Raw genomic sequence first — 25,805 nt, 5'->3', positions numbered from 1 at the left:
TAAAAAAAATTTAAAAAAAATAACGTCTTGCAGCAACAAAGCGCATTGAGGAATGACATTCGCGAAACGTCATCCTTTAATAGACCTCATCATCTTTATAGAAAAAAGTCGTTAAAAAGACCATTTAATTTTCTTAGATTATTTGGTATTATTATTATTATTATTATGGATAGTTTAAATAGGGCCATTTTTATGAAAATCACCCCAAGGGCACTGTACAATAAATACTAACTAAGGCAAAACTACCACGTATTAATCTATTTTAAAAATAAATACGGGTAAAAATTAGGTTCTTCCAACAGTGTTTTGAATTACACAGTGTCTAAAATGGCCACTTAAACAAGTCAATGACAGGTCATACGCCCTGTACATAAGCTGTCAATTTTCCCTAGATGCCCAAAACAACGCAGCACACCTTTCTTGATTCTGTCGATAATGCCTGTCTCACCCTTACATAGTTCACGGATCTCGAAATGTGTGCACCTATCATACATCGTTTTACCACACATTCGCGTGAGACCTACATATTGACTTGTCATATCACGAAACGCTTGAATTTTAATTTTGTGCCTGTCAAGTAAAAAGCCTCTGGACGTATGTTATAAAAAAATATTAATAGTTTTCTGCGTACAAAGAATATTGAATAAATAAATGCGTTATCGTTTGTTTTAATTAAAAATCTAAATTTGTAAATTCTCAATGTTTAACACAATCCAAATGAAAAACTTAACAGTTTAGGACAATGATTGTGCAATTGATATTGGAATTTGCCTCTCACGTTGGCAACACAGGCGGCAGATAACTGTTGCGCTCACAAACAACCCCAGATTAAAGGCGCCCGCCACCCTCTCCCCCCGGCTGGAAGAGGGGCGGGGAGGGGCGCACACCCCCCTCCCCCGCGCATGCGGCCTCAGGCGTCCTGCGCGCGCACTCCTCCGACACTTCTTCCTTCCCTGTCACACACTTCGCCATTGTCAGGCGCCGAGAGCGGACGCGTACGCACCGACGCCGCTAGTTCGCAGCGGACCGTCCCTTCTCACATTCGTTTTATAAATAAAATCTATCGAACCGTGAAAAGCGCTAAAAAAGTTAAGTAAAATTAGTGGTTTTCGTTTTTTGACGTGTCAGCCGTAATAATTTCTCGATCCTATCAACATTGACGGGTGTATGTCTCCGATTTCCCCGCGCGCCGCTCCTCCCAACCCCTGGATGAATCGCGGAAGCTTTTTCGCGTAAAGTTGCACTGTTATCTCCTCGGCAGAGCTTTCCGTGAATACCGCGACAGTCCGGAAACGCGAAACAGACATCAATCTACAACCGTCACCCGCGATAACGAGAATATTTACTTAGTTACCGGTAGTTACTAACCGGAGTTATCGGATACGGAGTGATCAGTGAGGATTTATCCGACTTTAGTGTTGACGATGCGAACCTTGTGATTTCAGTTCGGTTTATTTGCGTAAATTATTGACCCTCCGGTAGACAATAATGAACAGGGTAAGCGCGGTGGGATGTGATTGTCGGTGCTAGATTAGTGTCTCGAGTCGCCAGGATTGACAGAGACGGCTTCGGGATGACGATGAAGTCCATGGGCCGGTACGGGGACCGCTATGGGGACGGAGACGAAGCCCTGGGCCCCGTGCCTCCGCCCCTGCCCCGAAGGGCCCCCCGGAACATCTACGCCGAACCCTTCGCCGACCCCAGGTACCCCTTGTTACTTGTGTCCCCATCTCGCCCGATATTCTGATCACCGTTTTATGTGTATTATATTTTTATGTCCTTTCTCCCCTCGTATTTTATTTTCAACGTACTTTGATGGATGTGTGTTTTTTATCGTCAACTATTACGCGCCCCGGATCTGTATATAGGTTTAATGTACACACTACATCTACATAATTCCCGCATACAGATTCTATAAAATGAAAACCGGTTTTATTATTTTTTTTACCTTTGAGTCTCATCGAATTTGCATTATCTGTTTATTCTTTGAACATTAATGTGAAATATTACACCCTTCTGCTCTCATTTTTTACGACACTGGTATGATTTGCTTAAATTGTAATAATATAATAACGAATTACTTATTAAAAACCGTATAAAAATCTTATAAATATTAAAAATATTTACATTGAATATCTACTTACACAAATTTTAAAAAAAGCTATTTTCAGTCTCGTCAAACAAAACTAAATCTTGCAAAAATTGAAAAAAAAAACAAATGATTTGAGATCTTTTAATTTATACCTAACTCTTGTAGGTACTAGTACTTTTACAAAACGAATATTAACGTTTTTATTCGTTGAAAATTTGCGTACTTTAAAAATATGTACTTATTTCAAGTTAGTTGCTGATTTTCACAAGGAACGGATAATGATGACTCTATTTACAATATAGCAGACATAATTATTTTGTAAATTCTCCAAACTTCAGACTACACCGGCTCGGAAACGAGTATGGAGAAATTGATGTTTTGTTTTCCACAGTCAGTTTTTAGATTAAAAATTCTTACGGTGATAAAATCAAAATAACTTACGTTATTCGAATGCTATAAAAAAGTCACGCATGCATAAAATGTATAATAAAAAGGAAGCGAGGTCTATATGCAAAGACAGACTAATATAGCGTTCTATCCTCTCTGTGTACTCCTACGGGGAAACTGCGTGATGGTTCGTTAATTTTAATATTTTTTCGTTTCGTTTATTTCTATACATTTTTACTTTAATCTGTTCTTTAAATATTACCATTCCAAACAATAAAATAATATCGTAATTGTCCAAAATAAATTATAAAATATTGTCTACTTGTCTCTCTTGTCTACAAAAATGTTGATATACGCAAAATACTGTTTACACTTTATTACAGTATTATTTAGTGAATACATATAATTGGATGGCAGGCTCTACTTTGTATACATTTTACATAGTTTTTTAAAATATTAATTTAACATGTACATTTGTTTGTATTCTAAATAAATAAAATGAAAAATAAATTAAAAAACACAATTTTTAAAAGGCTATCTATCTATCTATCTACTGTTCACACGTAATTAAAAACTTTTTTTAATATTTTTTTGAAATATTTTTTTTTTATCGGTCTCGGGTTCGATTCCCGACATGGTTGATATGAAATATTTATTTTAAAGGGTGTCACCACACTAGAATATTTCATAGTCCGTGGACTGGTATCTGAAGCGTAAGACTGATCATCTTACCTTCATGTAACAAAAATGATCAAGATAAGCTGGTGTACCAATGCAGTGCCCTATGCACCATTAGGTGCGGAAAGGGAATAATAATAAATAATTTCTACAATAAATTAAACTAATTAACATAATTGCAATGATCTTTGTCATAAAATGTTTAAAAAATTAGGTGCGGAAAGGGAATAATAATAAATAATTTCTACAATAAATTAAACTAATTAACATAATTGCAATGATCTTTGTCATAAAATGTTTAAAAAATATTTTACACGTTGCGTTTTACGAACTAAGAAGTGGGTAGGTAATTAAAAATCTAATGTTATTTATTTTACTTCAATGGTCAATGTAAATTTCGCTTGAAAAATTGTATGTTGCTTCAAATAATTGGGTAACTGTGATATTTTATATCGGTTCTTTATTCTTCATATGTATTAATAAGAAGTTTCGCCAAGTCAATTTAAGTATTAAAATATATTTTTAAAAATACAGTTCCGACCCTTCCATTGCAGGACAGATGTTTTCAAATTGACCAATAATGAAGTTTGCATTGATGCAAGTACAATACTAATTATGCAAATTCTCAGACCTTTTTCAAAAAACACTTGCAAAAAACCTGCCTTTATGACCCCCCTATAAGAATGTATTGCGTGGATTCGCATTGTTCACTAAGGCTTTAAACATGCACGCGAACGCTAAATGTCGTCTGTATCACCCTTTTGAAGAAACAACTTCAAAAACGGGTTGTGGTCCTGTGGCTAGTGTCGTGGATTCACGGATCAGAGGTCCTACTCTGCCACAACCTGACTCCAATTTTTTTAATGAGTTATTTACAATTCGATGAAAATGACCCATAAAGTTGGAATATTTGCGTATATCATAGATACACACATACTTATATTTTTATTTTTAAAAAGCGTGTATTCATAATAAATGTTTGTCCCGCATTCAAACATTTTTTCTAGTTAACAATTATACTCGCCATCATTATTTACCTTTCCGCACCGAGTGGTGTATTAAGCACTGCATTGGTGCACGAAATTCAGCGTATTTCGATCATCTGTTAAATGAAGGCAAATTGATCAATCGCTTCAGGTACCACTCCAAGGACAGTCAAATATTGCAGTGAACCTTAGAATTCATAAAAACATCATAAAATAAGCTCGCCCCCTACCTAATAGCCCGATACTTTACGGATCTGGGCTTGGAGGGGGAAATTTAGCACAACGTAAACTCTCGCCTTCCACACAGTAGCCAGGATCTTTATAGACCTGGACTTGGAGGGCGAGAACTATTCACGGGGAACCGTCAAAATAGATCTTCACAGGTCGCAGTGACGTCAGGAGCTTGTATAGTACTGATTCCCGCCACTGAGAATAAGAACCTTAGAATATATTTGAATCGGGTTGTGGTACCGTGGCTAGTATTGCGGACCCAAGGATCAGAGGTCCAAGATTCAAACACCACTCTACTCTGACATGCTTCCCATTTTATAATAGTGAGTTATTTACAACTCGTTGAAAATGACCCCAAATGTGGAAAATTTGGGTAAATTTTAAGAACGTACATATTATTTTTTTCTATAAAAAAAAAATTAGAATAATTAACATTTCATGTTGCCCTGTTAGTAATCGAACCCGGGAACTTGAGAATTTTAAGCACATAAAAAAAAACAAATAAAGTCACTATTAATAACAAATATGAATGTCAATATTTTTATAATGGTAAAAGAATATTAAACGCATTTATGTTTTTGAATCTTAATAAACAAAATTTAACCATGAAAGGTTTCATTTATAAATGATTAATTTGTAGTTTTAAGAGATCTCATTTTGGATCTTAATTGACTAAGTTAACAATGAAAACGTTTAAATTTGACTCTCAAACTAGGCGGTCAAGTGGACATTTCTGGGCATCAAAAAAAGTAAAGAAAATACATGTCAAAATTTGAACACTGCGTTTGCTGTATTCAAATCTTTTTAAATATATTAAATATGGTACATTACTTAATTGTTAATTAAATGTATGAACGCACTGACCACAAGTTTTCTCAGTACACAAATCCACGTGGAATGTACTCGTATGTGGGAGTGATAAACTGCTTAGTTGTTGATATAATATATCACATCAATGTTTGCTAAACTGATGTCAAGTGGTTTAGCAAACTCGCATCTCGGGCGGTCATTTACGCTCTTCTATTATTCTGCATCGTGCATTTTGTTTTATGCAACTGTCCTCAGAATTCATTGTTTTCTCCGAGCTTAATTTATTTTATGACAAACATCATCTAATTTTAGTTGCGTTAGAGCAGATTCCCGCAGTTTTGAGTCCAAAGGTTTTTGAACCGATATAATAATAAATACGTCCGTGTTTGTCAGATCCATATTCAGAAAACATGTAAAAAAATACTACTTTTTAAAAACTTACATGCTAAAAATTGCTTTAAAGTTTATTTTTTTGCTATTTTTAATACTTTTAGTAGAAGGTTTTTTTTATTTTTAAATCAAAATTATTGATGTTAGTTATCGGTTGAAAATAATATTATTAGCAGCAATTGAACTAAATATATTCGACGCTGTTTATTTACTATCAGAAATGCAATTAGTGTTTTAATTTAATTTTATACTTAATCCTACAAGGAAATTTTAATTACATTTAGTAAGCAGTAAATTATTAATAGGGCGAAAGAAACGCAACCGCAAATTGAAATATTTTGCAATTATAAATACAATTAGGAATTCAGTATTTTGTCAAAATTTACCCGAAAGCCATTGTTGTATACTTTGCGGGCATTAAGGGCCTTTTTATAGCGATAAGCTGTCTCATTAACATAACTAACCGCAGGTCCAGCTTAGTGCTTTGGAAATGATCTAAATTCGTAAATATCGTTTAAAAGCTCTCGGCGGAGTCAAAAGCTCTCTCGCTCGAATTCGCGACATAAACATCCGGACGCTTTCGCGTATTAAAGAAAAAAACAGCTCCGCGTAATATCATTTGACTTCAAAAAGAGCCACTCGCGAATCGGAATTGTACAAAACATAATATTCTCCAGCGGAAGTGATAAGTTGAAAGCGTTTCAGCGCCTGTGTATAAAAAATTCAAGATAAGTGCCAGACAAGAAGTCAAGTACGGGGTAGTTACGTACAATAGGACCAAGCGGGGTAGGATGAAGGACCTTTTGTGGCAGAAAAAGGGTGCGTTACCTGCAGTCGTGTGAATTACACATTATTTCGGTTCATTCTCTGTGTCCACATCTTGGCGTGGTGTTATAACCACCAAAATTAATTTTTACTTTTGCACAATGTTTTATAAGCCAAACCCTTTTTAAACATGCATTTTAAATCACTTTTCTTTTGATAAAATATTGCTTTTTACTCGCGTAAATTACATTTCGTTTTTATATTAAAATAAATTTACAAAACAAACGGAAAAAAATAGTTTTTGATTAGCAGCTGAGTTTTGTCATTGCATTATTTCGTTACCACACAGTGTGTTTTGTTACCTTTATAATTTCAAATATTTTTATGGTATTGTTTATTCAAAAATATAAAATTGCTTAAAAGGCACATAAATCTATAAAACTGAATAGTTATCATAGGCATAAATTAGGAACTAAACAAAAAACGAATATATTATGCAATACACTGTGTCGGTAAGAACTCTGACTGCCTACATTAATATTTATTGTTCTCTAGGTCTAGGCAATCTAATAAACTGCGGACCATCCATAAAATATATCATATCATTTTATTTTATTTCTCCAATAACCTAAATATTCGAATAAACAAATCAGAAAAAGTCATAAATTTATTATTCTGACAAAAATGAGACGCGGAGTATAAAGCATTTGGCCAAAGGCAATTTCACCATCCGAAGAGGAATATTTGTATTCATTTCGATTTTATGAATTTATTTAAAGCCACGCAACCGTTGCCAATCTACCACAAAGATGAATGGACCGCGCGAGTATAGAAATAGAACGAATTTCAGATCTTATGAATGAACTTTTATTTCGTTTTGTCTATTGCCACTCTTGGAAACATACCGCAGATATTTCTATAGTGAATCTTTTAGGCGTATACGCGTGGCACTTTTCTTTTCACCATTATGAATGATGAAATAGGTTGAGTTCATAAATGCGCTCCCTTCATTGTGTTCCGTTTACCCATTAGTAATTAATTGGTATGCTTTTCGGCACCAACGCATTTTGAGAATTTGTGAGAAAATCTTTCGAACGCTTTGCATAAAGGCAGATTTACATTGAGTCAGTTACTGACGTCAGTACTGGGGGGAGCGGACTGAATTCAAATTAAACACCGGGAATATTGAAGTAAGTACTGACGCGACAGCGCTGTAGTGACGTGAAATAAATTTATACGATAGCAGTACCGAAGCACTGACTTGGCTTGTGTTTAAAGTCAGTAACTGACTCAATGTAAAGCTGCCTTTATACTTAGATTATAATATTTCATCTTAAAGAACATAATTTAAAAAAAAAAAAAAAATTCACAACAGCATTTAGCAAATGTGTTCTCTAAAAATATGCTTGCCGTATTAAAAAGACATAATATGCCAATTATTGTAAAGTGATATGAAACGAAATTTCAGCCTCCTTTCAAGACCAAATATTTTGATAAACTACGAGTAGGTATTCGATAATTTTAAATGCATCAAAAGAAGTGATTTATAACAAAATATGGTTGAATTTAGGATACCCCCGAATGTTTACCATATCACAAGATAATGGTAAAATATGGGGCAATAAAGGCCCTTTAAAAGAAATTGACCGAGTAGTAGTTCTGTGGTCACATTCGTTCCGCTTTTGCGGAATGAATCTTGTGGAATTCATCAAACTGCCACAGCTATCCTGCGAACTATTAATATCAATAAGGAATCCCGTCGCAAATCCCTCGGACGCTATCAGACGAATCTACAAAATGTACTCCAGATCCGAGCGACAAAAAAACTTCCCCATAGCACTTGGGGTGCGGTGGAAAAAATCGTTTAAACGTTCGTCTTCTTCCTCTTACCACCCTTTTCGTTCCCGAGTAGGGCTAGCACTCCGAAAATATTATTTCCACACTAAGACAATAAAAACTCGAAGTAAAAAAACTAAAAATAAAGTACCGTTTTCCTTTCTCTATTTCAGTACATGATGTTATAGTTAAGGAAAGGAGCGCTGAATTTCACATTATCGCCGAGTATTGAAACTCAGATCAAACCTACGGGCGATTTAATTAAATCTTTGGAGTTTCTGCGTTTTTGTGACTTAAACCAAAAAGCTTGGTCTCATTTAAAACAGATGCTCTTATGTGTCTAGGTTCAAAAATAAATTGGGTAACTTTACGAGTCAAAATCGAGATAAAGATCGCAGTCAGGCTGTCTCTCGTGGCTGACGGATATTAATTGCGGTTCATGTTTAATGTTTAGCCACAAACTTAATTACGAAATCATTTAAACGGAGATTGATAGGTCTAAATGGCGTTTTTTTTAATTAGGAGCATTCTTTTTTTAACAATATTAAATATGTATAATGTTTATATTAATTTTAAATGAATGCATGGGTGGGAAGTCTACACCAATTTAAGTTGAAGATGACAAATTTTGTGATTTCACATACACTTTTCAGATTTTTAAACGGTAAGGTTTTTAGTAGTGTTAATTAAACTAATGTCCACCAGTTATAACCGTAAAATGTACATAACTACGACATTGATCATTACCAGAATCTTCAATTCTCTTCTCTACCTAGGGAGATATTATAATAATATACCTGCATTTAAAAACACCATAAGAGACCTATTACAACAGGGATGCAGAACATTTAAGAGAAGGTAATATAGAAGTCTAGGCATCTACAGGGCATATGACCTTCAATGGCTGGTTTAAGTGGCCACTTTACATACTTTGTAACATTCACCATTCTACCCATATTTGAACATGTACATTCCTTCAATTCTTTCATCTGTAGATGTTTGTGAAATTAAAGAGGTTTAACTTTTGTACACTTTCTACCCTGTTTTTGTACAGTAAATCCAATAATAAACTATCGCTAATAGTAACGAATGGTGCTAAGGATCTTGCGCGCGGTTCACATATTTAAATTGAATTAAATTGTTAAATATGTCACAAATTCCATTCTATTCTTGCCTCTGGATTCAGTTGGTAGCCCTAAGCCACCCTCGCTATCTGCATCCCTCCACCTTCCCCTCGCATCCTCCACCCCCACCCCCTCCCACACCACCCTAGTGCTGACGGCACTGAATTTATCTAACTTGGAATAGCCACTATCACGATGTGTAGGAAGCATTCGAACTAAGGATGGTCTTTACCTAGTAAAAGGAACATACTAGGCATAATGCTCTACTATATTTATGTATGAAAAAGTGCTTCCATTAATGCAATAAAGTCATTATGAAATCATTTTTTAAGTCATTTAATATGTCTGAGATGTGCCTTTAATATACAAATAAAATATGTTTCTATTTTAATTATTTATATTTATTTTTATTATTTTATCATCTCCTAATGAAAAAACACAACTAAAAAGGTGCTGCCTAAACACAGAAAATTCCTAGCCAATCGATACTGAGTAAATGTTACTATATCAATGATGTTACTCCATTGTCTCTGTTTAAATTACGTCTGAAGAAACATTTCCTTTCTCTTCCTTAATCTCTCCTCCTTTCCTCTTTTTTTCTTTTTTCCTATTAAGTAATTGTATTGATTTAAGGTAATTTATACACAAATACATTTATTTCTATTTTTAAATATCTTAAGCTTTTTTCTATCTTTATTTTCTATTGAATATGTTTTAACTTGAATAGTAAAAATAAAACTGTTATTTTATTGGTTGGTTGGAAGAAATTGCCATTTGGTAATAAGCCGGCCAATGTACAATGAACATTATGTACAAAAAGTTATATAAATAAATAAAAATAAATAAAATTGAGATTAATATGATTTTTCCGTAACTTGGAGAGTTTCATTTGAAACAGTTGCATTATTGGGCAAAAAAAGGGGAAATGAGTAACTTAAAAGCCTGGAAAAAAATATAGAAAAACATTAGTTTTTAACATAAGTTTTGTCAGTTTATTTTTTCAAATTTAAATATGAGCACCAAAAGTAAAACAAAATACTAAAAATTTTACGTAATTTTTAAGAAAATTTTTTGCTCCTTAGAGCTCCGAATATCTTAATATTGTATTTGTTTTACATTACAAACATCATTTTATTTTATTACAAATTACAAGCCTTCAAAACGAAGTGTCGAAGAGACAAACGCTAGTATTTTCGAGGGAATAAAGTAGGAAACTTTTAAACAATCTTTACTATTTTGTTTCACTTTTTGTGCTAGTTTGTTCATTTAAAAAAAACTCACACAACTTAGGTATGTTAACATCCATAAGCTTATATATATATATATATATTTAATGTATTTTGCAATTGTCTAAAGCGGTTATTTTAACTTTAATGTTATTCAACAAAATCTGTCATATTTCTTCCTATTTTAGAGATACATTTTTTTTTAATTAAAAGAAATATTTGCGTTCGTATAATTTACGCAAATATTTCATTTTGAGGGCCATTTTAGAGTCACTATTAAAAAATGGGAATCAAGTTGGGGTAGAGTGGGATTCGAACCAAGGACCTTTTATCCGTGAGTCCGAGACACTAGCCACGGGACCACAACCCGATTCATTTTATATTATTATTATATATTATTTTATTATTTACGAAGGACTTTTAAAACACCGAAAGAATTATAGTTTTTACTTTCTTTTTTAGTTTTCCGTTATTGATTAACTCAAGTTATTTGATTAAAAAATGAGCGATTTAAATATTTGTAAAATATAATATTTTTAACGTTACGAAGATAACGCCTGCTTGTTAACTGGATTGATTACTAACTCTAATGAAAACGACGTCCACATATTGATGTGAAAATTCAGAAAGATATTTGAGGCATGCGGCCTGCCTTCCATCAGTCCTCCAATCATTAATCTCTTCAACTGTAGAAGTTTTATTTGATATTAATGATGATCTAAAGACTGGGTAATTATTTAGCGCCAAGGACCCACCGAACACAGCGGGGTGGAATAATCAAGATTCCCCATCAAAATATATTCGAGGGAATCGATGTTTAATTGATGGCATATCTAATGTTAATGGCGGGCCATTTTAGTTTAACACCGCTCATCAATAATTGGATTTGCATACTTATAACTGATGTAATAATCTGAATTGTAATTAATATTGTTAAGTTTTAAGTAACAGGTGTGGTTATTGGGAAGACGTACATACATATACTCTAAGTATATAGGTACACAATATATAAGTGTATTTATTTATAATGGAAAACGCCTAAAAGAAAACTTAGTTCTTAAAAATAGTAAAAATAATACCTACCCTCGGGTCTTTGAGCCCTTACCACATGGGTTTTTTTTATATTAAAAAAAATACACGTACCTACGAGAGTTTCCAATAATATAAAAACGTATCGGAAAATTGTCGTCAGTAACCAGTTGTATTTACTCTACTAGTTTGTAGCGGTTGGTAATTTATGAAAATATGTTCAAAAGGATTTTAAATATTTATCCTTAAGGAATAGAGAAATTTAGTATTTAAATTTACTTTTTTCATTTGGTTTATTGAGCATACAAAAAATAGTAGTTATGAAGAGAATTTGAATGCTGGGGGAGGCAGAGAAGGGCGAGTGACGTGTTGAGCGCCCTTACATATGTCCATTGGGCACTGCGCGCATAGACAACAAAACCTTCCCGCTTCTTAATCTCTGGTCCCCGTGTAACACAATCAGTCTAATTTTCTAAACGCAGTCCTAGGATCATAAATTATAGCGGTGCTCAACCACATTTTAAAATAAACATTCCATGTCGATTCCCGTCAGGATGAAAGAGTGTGGGGATGTTACACATTGTGTAAAGTGGCCACTTAAACCAGCCAATGAGCCAATGATAGTTCATGAGCCCTGTAAATGCTAAGACTTCCAGTTTTCCTTCTTAAAAATCTTGAGTGAAATCCTGCCTGTCTACAAACATTTGGACATACTCTAAACATTGTCAAATTATCATGTTTAAAAAACTCGAATAATTTATCATAAATATTCAAATTCATATTACTGTATCAAAGTTATAATGGAAATGAATAAAACCACGCAAACATATTGTATAACAAGATCGTTTTATTTGTCCTTCGAAATGTTTATTTGTGTTGAACAATTTATCCCCTCTTCCATAAACAGCAGCCACTATGATGTATTGCTCCGCTCGAGGAAGAGTCATTGATTAATCTATTTCTTTCATCAGATCGAATCCGTCAGCAGGTAACGCCAGCGGAATGAAAAATTACCGCCGTGTACACAGTAATAAATTTAATAGTTTATCGTCCTGGATATATTTATTCTGATCAGATAAACATAATAAAAATCTGACCCTTCGACAAAGGAATTATTAAACCTTCGACGAATAACTCAATTTGTAAAATATGTATAAACTATTAGCAATGTTACCTAATAGTTTAAAAAAATATATATATATAAAAGCTCATAGAGTTGAAACTTTTACCATTTTGTCAGTTGGTTTACTTCACCCTCAATGGGCTCATGTTATCTATGTTAGTTGAAGCGTACACCAACCCTCACTTTATTGATGAACATCCTCCCACCGACAAATTATAAAAGAGCAGTGTCCCTCCTAAATATTTAAATTGTTAGCTTTTGTTACTAGAACTAAGTTATTTACACCCGAAACTGCGTCGGTCCGACTAATTGTACGAAATAAATTATTCAGGCTCTTCTTTCTCGGGCAGGTCAAGTGAAGCCACCCCTTCCCACGGGGCGTGCGGGACGTGCCGCCACCTACACCTAGCCGCCACTGGGCACACGTTTCCAACGAATTTAACCTCATACTTGCTCAGACTGCACTTTTAGATTGGATTATTGCGAGGGCCGTGGCGTGCACTGGGTACTGGGTATGCTCCGAGCGCTGGACTAACATTTCGCTCTTTCGCTGCCCCAATTTTAAGGTGCATTCCAAAATGATTCCGACTTAAATTAACGTCAATTGGATTGGAAACTTTTAACTTTTAAAACAAATACGTGAGAACGAGAAACTTTAGTTCGGGATATTGGATATAAAAAGTGTTTTCTTACACGTGGTTAAAATTAAAGCATTTAATTGTACAGTAAAGTTTCTCGAAAATGTATGAAAAAATTCATGAAAATTAACTAACAAATTACAACAGGGATGGAGAACATTTAATAGAAGGATATATGTAAGGCCAGGCATTTACAGGGCTTATGACCTGTCATCGACTGGTTTTTTTTTTTAAAGAGAAATACTAGAGTTCTTATTATTTACTCAAATATTTAAATTTTATGACCATTTCCTAAAAGTCGTAAATAACTTGTGCTGGAAAAAATGGAAACCGAGTTGTGGTAGAGTGGGATTTGGACCTGAGACCATTGGTCCATGAGTCCACAATACTACCACGAGACCACAACCCGGTTTAAGTGGCCACTTTACACACTGTGTAACATTCACCATTTTGCTTATGTTTGAACATCCATATATCTTCAACCCTTCCATCTGTTGATTTTAGTGAAGTTAAAGAGCTGAAACCTTGTTGTGAAGAGATTCATCCGACCAAATTATTTCATATACCTACTAGGCACCGCCCGAAAACAATTTTCCAATTTTTAAACTTCTTAGACCAGTTGGTTTTGACTCCCTAGGGGATGAAATCCAGTCTTTTGTCTACAAACTCAAAATATTGTCAGGAAAAAGAACTACTTTGCAATGTCGCAAGTTTACCACGTGTTAACGATAGCCAATAAATTATTGGATATTGCAAACAAAACATTTTTTTATATTTTTTTTATTTGAAATTTATTTATAAACCCTTACGGATTATTACATTCATTTTACATAGAATAATATATACATTTTTTATTCATACTCTGTTGTTCAAAATAATATTTTTTACGTCTTTTGAAAAGTTTGTCTGAGTTTTTTGTTTTGTTTTGTCTGGTAGTTTATTGTATAATTTCAGTCCCTGGTTCATTAGTCTTGATTGTCCTTGTCTTGTTTTAGAAAGTTGAATATGGTATTTGTCTGATATTCTCGTATTATGTCCATGTTGAGTACAACTTTTTACAAGTTTTAGTTCTTCGTCTACAATTACATTAGTGGCTAATTTATGGATAAATTTTAATGATTCTAGTTGAAAGAGTTCAGTTATATTTAATTGCTTGGTTTGTTTAAAAAGTTCTCTAGTTGCAGTTGTTTCGTTGTGGTGGCAACCGGCCACAGATTTCCAGTTTTCGGGGTAGCCATATTTTAGCGTGTTTTGACGATTAGCGGGTACAACTTATAACTGTACGGGGTTCCATTTTTAAATGTCGGAAACAAAAACAAATTGTTTTCCTTTTTCACAAACTAATCCGATCATGTCAAATTATATCGTAGAATGAGTGCAAGTCATTGGTTCGTACAATAAATGTCAGTTAAACCAATGTTTTATTTGCTTCTTGTCAGTTTTGTTTTATTACTCAGACGTGTGTTTTGAACACTCACCGACCAGAACTTTACTCTTGACATCGCGGGCAGTGTAATTTCGATGGATTTTCAAAAAAGTTTTAAAAAATCATAGCGACGATAATGCTAGACATAAAATAATAATTTTGATTTAGTTTGACAGTCTATGAACAATTTTTGATATAAAAAATAAAACATTGAACTTCCTCATTACTAGACATTACGTTTATAAGTATAACTCGCCGGAATAGCAAGTAGCGAAAAACATTATTTTCTCGAATTCATTGTTTTCGTTTGAGTCTCAAATACGCCACAAATGTTTTCATAATACTTATCATACCGACGTACCTACGTCCAAAACATGAGCATACCCTTTGTCACCGACGAGTTGGGAAATATAAAGGGTTGAAACTATTGTTTAAACGCCCCTTCCAAACAGTAGCAAAAATATTTACCGCGACTCATTATAAATTAAAGGGATTAAAGTGTTCTCTTCAACACAAACGTTAAGCAGTCAATGATATGGTTCCTTTCTCTCTGGGGCTCTATTTGTGGCAGGATTGTATGCCACTCAAGCTCCGTACGTGGGAGACGCTAAGGGTACTGACTTTTCAGTGTACAGAGTACACGCATCCCCCGACGTCACGTGTCTGAAGTGTAATGAAATAAAGTCTTCTTTGTATCAATTTTGCAATTATGTTGAATCCCACCTGTGCCTGTGTGCAGTGCGACTCCACTAATACGATGACAATTTTCTCCTGGTTTATTTAGCGGTTTGTTAAGACTCCTGAATAGAGCGCAGAAGAAAGCCCTTTGTATCAAGTTATAAATTATGCTGGCTTGTTCTCCGCTTACCTTAGGAATCACAACTTGTGAGTTTCTGTTCCGAAAACATCATCGTTCATTTCGGATGTTGACGTATTTATTTTTAAATAATTTATAATGCACGAATTCGTCCAACGCAACGCTTCTACGAAGTCGTTTGATTAATTGATTTATTTATCTTTTTTACCATTATAAAAAAAAGCTTGACGACAATACTCCTGCCTTCCTTCTTTCGGCGTTTTATCGACTCGACGCTGCTATAAGATATAAACATTTTGGTCAAATTTGCAATTCAAATTATTCACGCCCTTTATCAATCTTTATGTCTGTGAAATTATATCTCCCTGCATAATATTCAAATTATGCAAAATATTTCAATGTTAATATTTCATTACGTATGCATATTAACAAGTGGTTATTTTTCTACGTCTCAAACAACAAGAACATTTAATAAGCCGCCTTTGACGTCATACTCAGAAGGAATAAAGAAGTTTAACATAACTTTCTAATAGGTTATGAAGTACTTTCAAACAAGCAATGAAATGCTATTTTTCTTGCTCTTAGTTTAAAATAAAACACCATTTTATATTTTTTCTCATATACTTCGATAACGGAAAGTAACTACTACTAAACTTCTTTTATTACTAATTTATATTATACGACTACTGTACTCTACTGAATCATATTAAAAAAAAAAAAACTGGTCATTTTAGACTCTAACTAAGCAAATTAATAATTGTTTTTAAAAAAACATATTTTATGGCGTTTCCAGCAAAATAATTACGAAGATCTATTTAAAAAAAATATTTTTTTCAAGAATGTCAGTTACCAATGTTAATTCTAGTTTTTTCAACTAATAGATGGTTATACTGTGTATTTATTTTTTATTTATTTATTTATACTTTTACATGGTTTGTATTCTATTTTTAAAATATAATAATGTTCCCGCACTGGGGTGTCCCGTGCCGGGGGAAACATTTTACAAAATGTGAAAAATGCCTTAAATTAGTTATTTAACAAAGTTGATATAATAATAATAATAATAAAAATACGTAATTTAATCTAATCAACCTAATTATCATTAACATATTAACTAATACACAATTCTCAATGGCGTAATGCAGATACTTTTGCTTGATTTCAGGTGAACTAAAAATAGATGTAGAATTTTTATGGTTTTTATACAATATAATACTTTTTATTTTACCGTCTATTATGTAATTTTAAGTGATATTCTAAACACCCCTCCGTATCAGACTCGCGAAAATTCCTTCAAAAATTCAAGATACATCTCGTCTTAAACGGCGCCCCCTCTGAGACGCTAATGGGGTTAAAACTCTTGAATATTAATGCGAGGTTAAAATATTATGTAAGGTGTTCATACTAGGGTCCTCTCCCTCCCTCTACCCTGCCTGTCTCTCTCTGACGACATTTTGAAGTGCGATCATAAAGAGAAGAGAGAAGAAGAGATGAAGAGTCTGTGATGAGGAAAGGGTGAGGAAATGGTGCTCGGAGATCAGCGTGGGATTTAATTAAGAGCAAATGAAGAGGTTGTAGTACCACTGTTTGGCCACAACTCACCTGTTGGGGTGAATGCGTCAAACATTTACAGTAATGAGGATCTGCACGACTTGGAAAGCATCAAGGCACCTTTAACTCCGAATAACTATTTTAAAACAAATGATGGTACATTTTAGCAAACATCGTAAATTATGTATACCGATTTCCAGGCGCGCAAGTCTTTATCGAGGCGTTCACTTATGATTACTCAAACAACGATTTCTTTACACCGATACCAGTTTTCACCAAACAATAACTAACTAAATATTTTTCATAGCAAATTCCACGAATAAAACAGAGTTTTATGAATAAATAGCTGCACTCACTGGGTAAAACACAACATTTACTTAAAAACACTCGACAGCGCGGCGCATAATTGCATTTTTAGTATTATAAAGAAATCTATTGCCGGTACGTACATTATGCTTCTAAAAAAGTGTTGTGAATGACCGCACGGTGGCGTGAGTAATAAATTGACCTGTGCGGTACGTTCTCCAGTTCAGTAGAAATATTATATCTTGATGACATAATTAAACGTTTTTTTGACAGGTTTTAATTTGGCTAACGTATTCATGAATTTTCCACGTATTGTGCGGTGGATACAAGTAATCAAAACAAAATATAAAACATTTTCAGTGCGTTTAATTCAAAGCATATTTGCCCGACAGCCGCGTAAAAAATGCCTTCCGCACACAATTACTTTTTTTCAATTTCCCGCGTTCGGGAATATTAAAGCGCGGTAAATTTTATAAACGCTGCATTCAATGGCATATAAAACAGGTTTCTATTGTCGTTATGTTTTTCCAACAAAAGGAGAATCGTAGGTATTTTATTTGCCTCATAGCGGCGATGGCGATGGTCGGCCATACTTTAGTATTAACAGACGTAGGACAATCGCAATGACAACTGAATTAATAGTCTGCTTGACAAGTTAGTGGAGTGATGAAAGGAGACCGAACACGCCTAGCGTGCATTTTATTTTATACTATTTCTAGGGATGACCATGTATTAACAAATAAAAATAATAATATTGCTTTAGATCAAGTCTAGCTGTAGTGCCTTTGTCTAATTAAGCTTAATTACTTTACCTGTTGTTTTACATCGGGCAATTAATTGTCTTTTCTACGAGTTCGGAGTACCCAATTATTTGCTTGAATATTTAATGTCATCTTTAATATTTAACAGTCGATGTTTTCAGTTCCCACGAATATACTATGTTTACTTTATCAGTAATTAAATATTAGACCTCATGCATTATCGGAAGAACTAAGAAAAACGACTTATAGCCAATTGCACCATAAAAATAAAAGTTTAAAAAAAAATATTAATAGTGTTGGATTTACATCAAAATGGATGAATTTGTTTGCTTTATCTTACACTTTTTTGCTATACATTTTGCTCATTTTATTTATTTATTTATTTATATATACGCCCAATGGGCATTTTTATGGACATATTTATACGTAGAAAATTATTTAGAAAGACTCAATGGTTTATAGTAGACTTTGTGGGAGTGGAAGCGGGAGAGAGGTGTTTATAATTGAATTTAATTCAGTGATCGTTTGAAAGAATACAACTTTTTATTAAAGAAATCAAGACTGATATGTTTGTTGGCAGACCTAAGAATTATGGGCATAGGGGAATGAAAACTATAGTTTGTTCTATAGTTATATAAAGTAAGTTTTCTGGGGTTTCTAGTTGGGATATTTAATTTTATTGAGCTCCGTAGTTCAGGCGCATCAAATAGTGAGTTGAGAATTTTAAATAGGACTATAAGGTCGGATTTATTTCGACGGTCTTGAAGAAAAGATATATTCAAGGTAGTTTCTAACTCATTATACGTATATAAGTCTCTGGATATGCCCAACCTCCAGCCTATCTTTCTTAAAAACCGATGTTGAACTGGTTCAATATTCTTATACGAAAACGAAACAATTACTTGTATTATAAATTTTTTAACTTAACTTTTTTGGTGCAACTGGCTTTTTTAAGCAAAAATAGTATCATTTTTAATCTTCTGTTAGAAATCAGATACCTGTTTAATAATAATTAAATTCCATCTGAAGACAAATATTTATTTGTACCAGAAAACCAAAGATGGAATCATACAATTTGTCAGCAATTTCTATAGCTTGTCAGTTTTAGAACAAGTCAAAACGGCTGTTGGATCTTTTTTTCGACCGATTCTACAGAGTGTATAACTGATATTCCTCAGATCTGAAATGGCGTATGTTTTATCCTTAAATGAATTTATATTTATTTCAAAATATGTTATTCAATTTCCGAGGGTTCCTTATTCCATCCCGCGTTCCCTAATCCTTTATATTTTCCCGTTTTAAATTGATTCCCGTTCCAGATTCCAGCCCAATATAATGATATGCCGATATTCCTTACTCAAAGTTGAATCCAGTTTCACATACAAAGCTGGGATATTTTTATATCCAATATTTTATTTTCTCCGCGTCCCGTTTAATCTGAAAATTCAATCTCTTTCGGGACCTCTAAAGAAGTGTGTTTGTATATCAGTTATCTGACCCACTTGCACCAAACTTCTTTACCTGTAGTCGACACTCACTAACGTTAATCAATGATCCTTATTTATCCGCATTTATTTAAGACTATTGCGACATCTGCAAATGTTTAAACGAAGGAAAATTTGGTTAAAAAAAAGCTCGTTAGAATAACTCTAAAATTATCCAAATTGTACGGCAAATCTTCGTTATTTTGGGAACTTAGGTTCATTTAAACACCGTATTTAAACATCCGACACCTTTTATATTACACACATAATGAATTTAAAAAAAAAAAAACTTGTACCATATGCTTTTTTTTTTCGTAAATTAAAGCGTTATTATTAATTAATTAGCTACCCTCCATTAAATCGCGTGTGATGCGATGTTGTGGTCAATAAGATTTAACTCTCCTTCAAATTTTCACTAAAACGCGAACGGGGCGAAATCAATCATTGCAGGTAATAAAATAAGTCAACAATGTTTTGAGTATGTCCAAATGCTTGCAGACTGGCTGGATTGAGAAGAGTTAAGGAAATGTGGATGTTTAAACATAAGCAGAATGGTGAATGTTACACAGTGTGTAAAGTGGCCACTTAAACCAGCCAATGAAAGGCCATAGGCCCTGTAAATACCTAGACTCCCATATTCCCTTCTCAAAAATGTTTTCCCTCTGTGTTGCAACAAATTTAAATAAAATAAGTCACTTAAATGTTTATTCATTTGTAAAATCCACTTTAATTTGGAGTTATACTTCGACCGGTTTCGAGGTTACTACCTAATCGTCAGGAATTAAACTGACAAAGGGGTAGTAGCCTCGAAACCGGTCGAAGTATAACTCTAAATTTAAGTGATTGATACAAATTTATAAACATATAAGTGTAAAATGTCATACCACAAAGTGAAAAATGTTTTTGATAACAATAAAATAAAATTAAATAAGTATTTGCATATTTTATGTATATACGAACGGCTGTAGTCAATTCGTACGAATAATCATAGTTTAAGCATAAAGTAGATCTGGTAAATATAATAAAAGTAAAGCACAGTAAATAGAAATATTATAGGATTTATCATAAAGCAGTGAAACATCGTTAGAATGTAATGAAATATAAGATATATATTAAGTCTGCAAATCATACATTGTACACATTTTGACTTTTTCTCAATTTGTCTGGGAATTGGGTGCATTATTCAAAACTTGCTTCCATATTATTTCTTTCCTACCTGCTGACAAGCCTCAGCCTCTAAAATAGAGGCTTAGCGGGTTTTTTTTTTTTTTAAATCTATGCTTAACTTACTCACTACTACGTATTCAGCAAAATGTAAAATGGTTACAAAATTCGATAGATTCCTGTAGCAAGTACCTGCGCTCCATATTTTAGGTTTATTATTATTCCACACATCTCCGGTAAAAAATCATTCCCCGTTTATTCCGCGCCATTAGGTATTCGTAAATAAAATGAGACGAGAGCTCGTGATCCAATCAAGAGGAAAATTATATTCAAATGATAAGACATTATGCCAACAGGCTTCTTCCTCTCGTCGGCGTCGGCGCTGGCTGCAAATCTATTCCTCTTTTACTTCACTACTACTCGCGATTCTTAATACTTGCTCCTTGCTCCATGAATATTTCAAACGAGAGCTTATAACTGAGTGTTTTTATCATTTTTCTCAGTATATTTATAAAGCGAATTCGATTCATCTTTATTGAAATTGTGTTTGCTTTGCCAACTTGCGTTATCGTAGTTGGCTGGCGAAGTTACGCTCAAGTTGCTTTGTTTATTTTTGAAAAGACAATTATTACTTTTCTTCCATTGGAAAATGTTTTCTGTAGATGGTTTCATTATTCTGACGTTGGAATTGTTTCGTCCTTTAATATTTGTTCCGCTTCTTTGATGTCAATTACATACATTCATCTGTACATCGCGGGAATGTGTTATTTATTAACCCTACAAAATGTCGTTAACATCCTGGTATCATGTTTCAAATTTAAATAAAATTCTAGGTATCGATATCGAATTTGATTTACTCTTAACAAGATTCATTCTCGAAATTGTGGTATCTGTTACCTTCAAACGAATCTAAAATTACAATTTTCCTTCGAATCAAAAGCGTCGTATAAAATACGCTCGTATCGGACCGTGTAGGAAATTTATCTTAATGCTGTCGTTTTTATCCCAGCTGGCAATGTTGGTAATACATATCGCGTTACACGCGTGTAGAAATTTCATATTCCAAATTCGAAAATCAAACCGACAGAAGACCGCGGCAAATTGAACTCCCCCTTCATTCTGCGGATATGATTTATTCCATAAAACAAACCATACTCACGAGGCAGGTACGGCGTATCAAAGAAAATTGTGTTTTCCGCCTGACTGCGGGCGTATACAGATGAAAATTCGCAACATAGTATAGATACGGAGAGAGGAATACTCGCGTAGTGTGTAGGGATGCGCCCGAGAGATTGGTGTTACCAGTTGTTTGCTCGAAGTATTGTGGAGTTGGCAGCTAATAGCGGAAATTAACTTACATTCACCGGCAATGAACCGAGCCCTTTAGAACTTAGAACCCGCCGCCCGCCGCCCGCCATGCGAGCTTCAGGTCTGAACTCGCCCATGAGGATGAACCAAACTACATATTAAACTTTGTTCAAAGCAGCATTGGAGTATTTGGATATCTCACCAAAATTCTGATGAATTCTGAAATACAATGGCTTTGAACAATTTCATCTTGACCCTAGTTATAACCAATGTGATAATTATTCATGTCTACAATATTAAATGTGAATAACGTTTTTGTCTTTTTGTACCTAATCTTAATTCGTTCGAAACAGTACCACTTTTAATATTTCGGAATACGTTTACAGTCTTTAATATTAATTAATAAACAAACGTCCTAAAACAAAACTTAATACAATAAAGCCTGGTTGTTTAAAAACGACTAAAGTTGTATTATTTACCATAATAAATTCTTGTATTACGTTTTTCGCAACGATAAACAGTATTGATCACAGATCATTTCATTGTTTTTAATATATGGGATGCTCGAAGATATTTGAGTATCGACAACAGACCATTAAGGGCGTTATTCATCTCTCCAGCTCAGTCAATTAGGCGCACCAACCCTTTCAAAACATATTGGGCGGATTCTTTGGATCCCGAAATAGCTGTTAGTGTCAAAAAACAAATGGGATTTGTTGACGAGGGTAATTGCTCGACGATGTTCAACTATTCCAAGTCATTTACAAAGATGGAAGGAACGTAAAAATCCAATTTACTGGTTCGAGATGAAGTCCATTAAGTTTTTATGGAAATCGCTTTGGCCGATTTTGCTTCACCTAAGTTTATAATACTACTACACCGTACGGCGTGTAATTTGGACATAAAAAAATGTCTTCGGTACATACTACTACATACAAAGGTATACTCACGTTCCTCACACCAAGTTTTACAAAAACTCTAGCACGCTTTGTAATAATGATGTTACTTATAGTTATTTTTTTTGGGAAAAGAAACGAAATCAACGTCAAATCGTTAATTTATTGGCGAAGCAACTGTTACTACGTAACTGTTAACTATCAAATTCAATTGTAAACAACTTATTTTATATTTTATTGTACATGAAATAAAATGTATATTTTTTTTGTTTTTTTTGGCAGCTTTGTTTTAATGTCTTGTAGTGTTTAGGGCCCCAACATGTGTTTCTTATTAAAACCGAACTTCAAAATATTTGGGTATCTAGAACCCTGTACAAATATTTGGGGTATGCATTCTTCGAACGTGGTTAAGTAAATATGCTGTAAAAAGGGGGTGCAGGCAAAGCTATAATAGTAATATATTTAAAATACGTATTTTAAAACTCATCAATGTGAGACGCATGGCGAGCTCATAGGGCATTAATAACTTGATCAATAACATCATAAATAGCAATTGAAAGACGTTTTATTTCATATTAATTGATTAAGTACAAATTTTCTATTATTCACGAAATCTTTATAACAGCTTATATTATACATAGTAGCTACGAGAGTTAATGTTTTGATTACTCATCCAAACAGCATTAAATAATTTATAGGCGTAATTTTAGAATGAACTACTCAAAGAAAAAACCAACTTTCATCATTTACCGATAAATAATTCGCAACACAATTATAAACTTTTCTTATAAAATTATTTTACCCTCTCCGTAAAGTTGGTCGTTTTTTGTCTCGTTTTTCATCCTTGGGTCCTTGGCTGAATCAAAGTGCCTCTCATTCTTATGATAATTTATTTAAAATATTTAACGCAAAAGGGAGATGAGTTGTTTTATGATTTTCGCGTGTTTTGTTTCGTCGGAAACATAAGTATTCAATGCATTATTAAACGAAGCGAGAAAAATGTAGCAGGCGGGGGACAAGACAAATATACCGAGAACAATATCAGGCAGAACTGGGGTATTTCGTGTGTACATAGGAATAACTCAGGTATTATTTTCCTAACTAATTAATTATTGCTGTGTAAACCTCCCCGAAGCTTTACGACTATTGTTCGTCACAAATACCAGTGCGTTAGTGGCACTAGTACCCAATGAAATCCACACATCATCCGTATTTAGTACCTGTTCTGTACGTACACTTTACATAATACACAAAACCCCAACACACTTTAGGACATTAGACTATTGTCTTAGCATTCAGTAATAAGAGCTTCTCTATGTTCTTCATATTTTGTATAATGGAACATAATATTCATGTGCTCTTGCCAAATAACTAGGCGTAAATGTGTTCAATACATGGAACATAATATGTTACGCACATACAATTAAATACATTAAAACTCCTTGACCTAGTTTTGCAATGAAAAAAAATCGCCATTGATAAATCGTTAAAAAAAACTCGGAAAACTAAACAACTATAAATAGTTACGACGATACATATATTTAGGGACTAGAAATAGGTAGTTGATATACCTTTTTAAGTTTGATAACGTTTACTATGTTTTTTTGCTAACGATGTTAATTTTTAAATTTTCACGATTCCGTCACTTGATTTAACTATCCGCTTTGATAGATTTTTTTTTAAACCAAAAATAAAAATAAATGTAATAATAATATAACGACAGCTATTTGTTGATAGTTGGAATTAATTGCAGCTCAGTTTAATAAAAATGTCACTTCAGGTGACTAGCAGCTGTGATAAAATTAATCATTTATTTTACTGCAAGTTCATTGTAATTTATTATAGAAATAAAATACGATAGGTACTAATATCCACAAACTTGTGGTTTTAAGTATCACTCGCCTCTTGCTTATATAATTAAACAAAATGAGGTGCATGATCATCTAATAATACCGACAAAGTGATGCTGATTCGAACCATCTGGAAAGATTTGATCAAAGTGAATGAAGGCATGAACCCGGAGTGATCCAGATCTTGAAACTTCGGTAGCGGGAAGATGCACGAAGCCGCAATCTGTTTCGTCTTATTTAGTTTTGCTCTTCTGTTCTGCTGTCGGCACCAAATGAAACTTTGTTTTTGTTGGTAATGAGAACATTAGCTTTAGGCGGGAGTGCGCGAGGCGCCTGCGCGTTCTAACTACGTAATATATGCGCATATTATAAGTCCAATGACTTCCCGGGAACTCGGATTAGATTTAAATATTTATTTTCATAAATATCTAAAAATATAAAAGCGACTTAATTTTTACATTTTAAATTCATAGGACCAAAAATTTTCAACAGCTTGGTACAGAATTTCGGGGAAACAAAAAAAAATAATGAACCTATCGGAGCAGTAGTTAGTGAGGGCGTGCATCGTATTTAATACCCACTAACTTAACTAAAACAATATTTTCGTTTGTCCAAACGTTTGTAGACAAAAGACAGGATTTCACCCCCTCGGGAGTCATTAAGATTAACAAATTACAAAAGGGATGGAGAATACTTTAGAAAAGGGAATATGGAAGTCTAGGCATCTACAGGGCTTATGACCTGTCATTGGCTGGTTTAATTAGCCACCTTACACACTGTGTAACATTTGGACAAACTCAAATATTGTAATAAAAACCAACCGGTCCAAGAAGAAGTTTAAAAATTGAAAATTGTTTTGAGGCGTTGCCTAGTATGTGAAATTATTCAGTCAGATGAATCTCTTCACAACAATAAAGGTTTTAGCTC

The 25,805-nt window shown here is 33.7% G+C and overlaps 1 protein-coding gene across 2 annotated transcripts in view; it reads left to right on the top strand.

The window, feature by feature from the left end:
• The first annotated feature begins 960 nt into the window (after positions 1-960).
• Positions 961-25,805, top strand: part of LOC148282467 (teneurin-a-like) — a 142,429-nt gene continuing 117,584 nt past the window's right edge. For both annotated transcript variants that reach the window (XM_088225035.1, XM_088225034.1), the window contains exon 1: positions 961-1,704. In XM_088225035.1, coding sequence (XP_088081161.1) covers positions 1,574-1,704 — 131 coding nt within the window. In that variant the 5' untranslated portion in view covers positions 961-1,573. The remainder of the gene's footprint in view (positions 1,705-25,805) is intronic.

The sequence above is a fragment of the Micrasema longulum genome, unplaced genomic scaffold, assembly GCF_059751315.1.
Source record: "Micrasema longulum isolate JH-2025_06_02 unplaced genomic scaffold, ASM5975131v1 h1tg000324l, whole genome shotgun sequence".
Lineage (NCBI taxonomy): Eukaryota > Metazoa > Arthropoda > Insecta > Trichoptera > Brachycentridae > Micrasema > Micrasema longulum.
Note: the sequence above shows the minus strand (reverse complement) of the source record. Positions and strands in the feature narration are given on the sequence as shown.